General features: G+C 47.9%; 2 protein-coding genes across 3 annotated transcripts in view; both read right to left on the bottom strand.

Annotated features, from left to right (window-relative positions):
• syt7a (synaptotagmin VIIa) overlaps positions 1 to 6,971 on the bottom strand; it is a gene marked incomplete at both ends in the record, with an annotated part of 128,842 nt that overhangs the window by 69,049 nt on the left and 52,822 nt on the right. The gene's annotated exons all lie outside the window — the stretch shown is intronic.
• LOC308293585 (leukocyte elastase inhibitor-like) lies at positions 5,232 to 6,419 on the bottom strand (the record flags this gene model as incomplete). The annotated part of the gene is made up of 1 exon (XM_080736173.1): positions 5,232 to 6,419. One exon carries the CDS (start codon positions 6,417 to 6,419, stop codon positions 5,232 to 5,234), a length of 1,188 nt encoding a protein of 395 aa, XP_080592299.1.

Raw genomic sequence — 6,971 nt, 5'->3', positions numbered from 1 at the left:
CATCTTGAAGCGAGGCAGGCCCACCTCGACCTGGCTCCGGTGCATTGCGCCCGGGTCGGTCCATTCCACAAACCTCTCGTAGGTCAGCTCCTCTTCCAGCCTCTCCAGGCCCGCCTCCGTCTCCTCAGGCAGGAAGACGAGCATGCTGAGGTCTCCCCCCGCGTAGGGCAGCTCCAGCACCTGACACTTGACCTCGGGGACGAAGGCCAGAGGGAACGTGCCGCTCTGGTACATCATCTTCACCGTCTTGCTTTCAGTCTTACCGAGTCTGAACTGAGCGTCGCCCGTGGCGGCCTCGCTGAACGGCTTTTCCCACTTGCCTTTGAAGTAGAGGCCGTTGACCAGCACCAGCATGGTCATGTTGTCCACCGCTTCTGAGGCGAGCAGCTCCTTGATCTTACCTTGCGTTTGTTTCTCCACCCAGCCGTTGATGTTCAGCCTGGCTCCTTCTGAGTCGCGCACAAAGTCCACAGGCTCCAGCTGTGCGTCGTAGAGTTTAACGGTGTCACTCAAGAACTCCTCGACGAACTGGTAGGACACCTCTCCGTACAGGCGGCTGACCAGGCTTAGGGTGTGGTTGGACTTCTCCCCCGCCGGCGCGTTGTTCAGGTCCCTTATGACCTTAGAGAGGTTCAGGTGGTCGTCATCCGTAGCCTGGCTGTGGAAGTGCAGGACTTGGGACATCTGTGTGGCCGTGTTGCCTCGGGCCCCCAGCAGCACCATGGCCAGAGCAGAGCAGATGCTCACAGGAGAGTAGAACACGTTGCCTGATGATGTGTTGTTATTCATTTCTACCAGCTGTTTGAACAGAGACATGGAGAAAGAGTTGCAGGCCGCCGACGGGGAAGAGGGGGACGACGACATCGCCGGGAACAATGTTGTCGTGACCAGAGTCCAAATGTTGCAAATCGCACAGAGTGAAAATATTAAAATTATCACTTTTTTTAGAGAATCATTAATCATTAATGGACAGCTTCAGAAGAGTCTTTATACAATCCAGGGAGGAAAGTCTGGAGCCTTCCTGCTGAAACCGTTGCCCCTGCAACCCGACTCAAGATAAGCGGTTGAAGATGGATGGATTATTTCGGACAGAAATATCGGTTTAGAGGTTGTACTTGTAAGACTGCTCTAACGGTCGTCTCGTTTATGTGGAAAAGTCGTGCAGATCACTAGGGTCAATCCTGCTCTGTGGACAAGACTGTGTGAAAACCTCTTATTGAGGCTTACGTCATCACTATGATGTCATCATGATGTCAGCCAATTTGCCCAAATATGGAGTCCTGCCGTGTCTTCCTCTTGTCCAAATATGGAGTTCCATGACATCAGACTGGTCCCCTCTCATCATCATCATCATCAACACTGTTGATTGTTTTCTTAGTTTTTGAAGCGATGAAAACCGCTTCCAATGAGTGGCTTTGTGTGTCCCACGCCCATATATGGTCATTTCAGTCCAGAATGAACAGGTTTTTTCAAAAACAAAATGTGTGTTTAATGTCCATATGGTCTCATCTCAGTCCAGAATGAACAGGCTTTTTCAAAAACACAGTGTATGTCACCTCGTGACCATATATGGTCACTCCAGTCCAGAATGAACAGGTTTTTTCTGTCCCGTACGTCCAGAATATCAGTCCAGAATGAATAGGCTTTTTCAAAAAGCAAAATGTGTGTCCCATGTCCATATATGGCCATTTCAGTTCAGAATGAATAGGATTTATCTGTCCTGTACGTCCAGAATATGTGTGTAGTGTCCCTCCCGGTCTGATGAATGGATACTTTGAGGATTGGTCAAGCTTCACATGATAATTTGGCCTTCAGGTTTTATCTGTCCTGTACATGCAGTAGTTCTCACCTACTGCATCCACAACTAATGCTACTATAAAAACCTTATTCAAATAACAATTCAGAATAGAGGTTTTATCTGTCCTGTACATGTGGAATATTATCAACAAAAGGAGTGGATATCTATAGAAACCCAACAAAAGATTCAAGTAAGAAAAGAGAAGAAAGCAGCAGTGATAAATAAATAAAACTAGGATTCACCGCTTCACTTCGAACCGAGGTTTGATTTTTATTCTATTGATTACTTTTTAGTTTAAGCGAATAATCAAGAAGCACGTTTTTGAAACAATACATTTGAGCGGTGCTAGCTGCTCCAATACGTGAATTTGTGTGTAACAAGTAATACGTATTTGATACACAGTTAAAGCTTGAAATGCCTGCTGAAATAAAAGTGAAACTGATACAAATCTACTTTGTTCTCATGAAGCATTTTTGTTGCTATTGCTGAAGTATAAACATAGATATTTCCATTTGGCCAAATGAGGCATAGACCATCAGCAGACTAGTCATCCTGTATGTACAGTGAAGATTCACAAATCACAATAGAACACCACATTCACTCACAACTAGCACAGATACAGTAGTAAATACCAGTAAGACTCCCTAATCGGGAGATAAGCGACTGTTGGTCGCTTATCTCCACAAATAGGCAAAAAACATTTCTTTCCAAAATCGTCCTGATGGTGGCGCTAGATGGGACAGATGCGTTTTGATTACATGACTGTAGAGATACTGTGCGATTTGCGTGATTTTAGGGCAAAAATTGTAGGAGCAGTGTCCAAAAATGTGTTTAAAAAAATCGGCCTGAAGGTGGCGCTAAATGGGACAGATCCATGTTGATGAGATGAGTGTAGACGTACTGTGTACCGATTAGCGTGATTTTAGGGCAAAATCTGTAGGAGCAGTGTCCAAAAATGTGTTTGAAAAAATCGGCCTGATGGTGGCGCTATATGGGACAGATCCATGTTGATGACATGAGTGTAGACATACTGTGTAGCGATTTGCGTGATTTTAGGGCAAAAATTGTAGGAGCAGTGTCCAAAAATGTGTTTTAAAAAATCGGCCTGAAGGTGGCGCTATATGGGACAGATCCATGTTGATGAGATGAGTGTAGACATACTGTGTAGCGATTTGCGTGATTTTAGGGCAAAACATTGTAGGAGCAGTGTCCAAAAATGTGTTTTAAAAAATCGGCCTGAAGGTGGCGCTATATGGGACAGATCCAAGTTGATGACATGAGTGTAGACATACAGTGTACCGATTAGCGTGATTTTAGGGCAAAAATTGTAGGAGCAGTGTCCAAAAATGTGTTTTGCAAGAATCGGCCTCATGGTGGCGCTAGAAGAGGGCCATGTGAGAAATGAGGGGTGGGGTCTCCGCGCCGCCGAAGCGGACGAATAGGTACCGGCCCCGGCTCTCCCGGTCGCTCCTAGCCCGAGTTACGGCATTTTATGTGCGCTGCAGTGGAGGGGGTCCTCCACTGGGGGCGCCACCACTTTTGCATCCGTTCTGGAGCACCAGGTGTCGGTGGTCCCCGGGAATTCCCTGTGTGCAGCCCCGTTGGGGTGGTCATTTGGTCTTTTTTGCACATTTGGTCATTTTTTACACCTGGGGGTCCCCCAGGGACCTGGGGATCCCTGGAGCTCCGGGGGTCCTTGGAGGTTGTAGTTTGGCAGGCAAGGAGTTTGTGTGGAAATTTTGGCATGGATCGGGCCAACGGTGGCGGAGATATGAGTAGGGGGAAAGTGTGACGTGTGACGAGTGACGTGACGGAGGGACAGACGGACGGACTGACTGACGGACTGACAGCCGGTGGAGGTTTGGATAGTATAGAAGTAACTGCGACCTACGGTCGCAATTAACTATAGCCAAAGTTGGACAGGACAGCCATAGATAAAGTTAGGCCACACCATTATTAGTCTCTATGGCCCCTATTTAGATGATCTATGGCTTGGCTCTAGGCACAAAGGGGTTGTATTAAGCTCCACCGGCTGTCTATCAGTCTGTCCGTCACGTCACGTCACGTCACGTCACATTTTTGGCCCTACTCTTATCTCTGGCACCGTTGCCCCTATCCATGCTAAACTTGGTTAGTTCTGTCGCCTCACAGCTAGAAGGTCCTGGGTTCTATTCCCGCAGGGGGACGCTGTGGGCGCTGGGGGCGTGTTCCCTCCTCCACGTCATCAGCGCCCACACCCAAGGTGGGGTTGGCGATAGGGCCTTTCTGTATGGAGTTTGCATGTTCTCCCCGTTTCTCCTAGGGTAGATACCCTCACAAAAACATGCAGTAATCCTGGTTTCTATAATGCCTTCCCCTGGGATAAAAATTATATATATAAAGAAAAGAAGAAAAAAGCTTCACTGGACGCTTAATGAAATTAACTCCTAAATAGCACTGCTCACTTCACACTGAGTGAGATTTAATTTCTACTTTATTCCATTCTAAAATATTTGTTTGCTTTTATATTTTGATATTTAATACTTTCTGCAGTGTTCCAAGCTGTATTCATGTATTCATGAGACGATAAAACACTTTGAACCAGTGAAACGGATGCTATGCATACACTACAGTAGGGGCAGGGCTGATACTGTAGCAGCTGATGCTCTGGTTCAACAAATTAACGTTTGGTGATAGTTTTTAACATTGTTGAGTCTCTCCTCAGGTACGATAAAGCAATAAGCCACAAGAGGCGAGTGGTTACCGGGGTAGTATACACCGGCTGAGAGGCGGTGCGCCTCGTGTTTCCCTGCGCCGAGTGTTCCCGACCCTCTCAGCCGGTGTATACTACCCCGGTAACCACAAGCCTCGCGTGGCTTATTGCTTTTCTAAAACGGTCACAATATTGCAACATGAAAATTATAGACATGTACTAATTAAAACTGTTCTATTTCACTAATAATACACAATAAGGTCTGCTCTGCAAGAAAGTATTTCCCGGCCAGGCTGGAGAAACAACACAGGTGCAGATAATTGGTGCACTGTGGACCACTGTGGAAATAAATAACGCACCTGGGTTTGATATAAACTGATTCAAGGTGTGGGTTATAGTCTCATATACCACAGCAACCAGCCAATCAGAATCAAGGAATGGAACTAGCCGTTTTAGAATAGCCTATTGATAGCCTCGGTGGATAGCTTTAAAGCACAGCTCAAGACCTATTTTTCTTCACTCTTGCTTTTAGCTGATTATTAACTCCCTGTGCTGTTATTTATGTCTGCATTGTTTTGGAGTTCTTATCTGCGTCTCAGTAATTGGGATGAAATGACCAAACCTGTGAGTAGAGAGAAATGGTGCCATCTTATAATGTGCATTGTGTGGAGGACCAGTTATAGGAATTAAAATGTATTAAAATTTTAGGCATTTAGTGGATAGGGTTGAAAAAGTGCTCCTTTAAGGAGGGGAGCAGTATCGGCCTGCAAACAGGATGCTCATGGTGGGTTGGTGTCGTATGAAGAAGAGGAAGGGGTGGTCGGCCACGAAGCGCACAAAGCGAGGGCGCGCCGAAAGCATCGTCATGACGGCAGCAGAACCGGCCGCCGCCTCGCTGCCCTCCTCGTTGACTTCCACGCAGGCCTTGTGCACCACCTTGGAGACGTACAGATTGTTGGCTGGCGACATGCCGCCGAAGTTGGCAAGTACTTTGTCGAAGGCGTCCACCATGCCCATCCTGGTCAGGACTTCCTCCATGTCGTACGCCTCCTCCATCTTGAAGCGAGGCAGGCCCACCTCAACCTGGCTTCGGTGCATCACGCCCGGGTCGGTCCATTCCACAAACCTCTCGTAGGTCAGCTCCTCTTCCAGCCTCTCCAGGCCCGTCAGTGCACCGTCTTCCGTCTCCATGGGCAGGACGACGAGCATGCTGAGGTCTCCCCCCGCGTAGGGCAGCTCCAGCACCTGACACTTGACCTCGGGGACGAAGGCCAGAGGGAACGTGCCACTCTGGTACATCATCTTCACCGTCTTGCTTTCGGTCTTACCGAGTCTGAACTGAGCGTCGCCCGTGGCGGCCTCGCTGAATGGCTTTTCCCACTTGCCTTTGAAGTAGAGGCCGTTGACCAGCACCAGCCTGGTCAGCTCATCCAACGCGTCTGAGGCGAGCAGCTCCTTGATCCTACCTTGTGTTTGTTTCTCCACCCAGCCGTTGATGTTCAGCCTGGCTCCTTCTGCGTTGTGCACAAAGTCTACAGGCTCCAGCTGTGCGTCGTAGAGTTTAACGGTGTCCTTCAAGAACTCCTCGACAAACTGGTAGGACACCTCTCCGTACAGGCGGCTGACCAGGCTGAGGGTGTGGTTGGATTTCTCCCCCGCCGCCGCGTTGTTCAGGTCCCTTATGACCTTAGAGAGGTTCAGGTGGTCGTCGTCCGTAGCCTGGCTGTGGAAGTGCAGGACTTGGGACATCTGTGTAGCCGTGTTGCCTCGGGCCCCCAGCAGCACCATGGCCAGAGCAGAGCAGATGCTCACAGGAGAGTAGAACACGTTGCCTGATGATGTGTTGTTATTCATTTCTACCAGCTGTTTGAACAGAGACATGGAGAAAGAGTTGCAGGCCGCCGACGGGGAAGAGGGGGGCGATGACATCGCGGGGAACAATGTTGTCGTGACCAGAGTCCAAATGTTGCAAATCGCACAGAGTGAAAATATTAAAATTATTACTTTTTTTAGAGAATTCAACATAGTCATTAATGGACAGCTTCAGTAAGTCTGGAGCCTTCCTGCTGAAACTGTTTCCCCTGCAACCTGACTCAAGATAAGCGGTTGAAGATGGATGGATTATCACCAGGAGATCACTAGGTTCAAACCTGCTCTGTGGACAAGGCTGTGTGAAAACCTCTTATTGAGGCTTATGTCATCACTATGATGTCATCATGATGTCAGCCAATTTGCCCAAATATGGAGTCCTGCCGTGTATTCCTCTTGTCCGAATACGGAGTTGTACATACTGTACATACACCAATACTGGCGACCTTGGGCGACGTCCCCTCTCATCACCATCATCAACTGTTGATTGTTTTCTTAGTTAATATTCTATTGATTACTTTTTAGTTTTTGAAACGGGGACTGCCCATAAGTCCGAAATCTCATTAGTCCTACATCTCATTTGTCTGAATTGAGTTAGGTTAGGGTTAGGTT

This window comes from Nannobrachium achirus, assembly GCF_963921795.1.
Source record: "Nannobrachium achirus genome assembly, chromosome: 11".
In the NCBI taxonomy this organism is placed as follows: domain Eukaryota; kingdom Metazoa; phylum Chordata; class Actinopteri; order Myctophiformes; family Myctophidae; genus Nannobrachium; species Nannobrachium achirus.
This window is presented reverse-complemented; position numbering and strand designations above follow the sequence as displayed.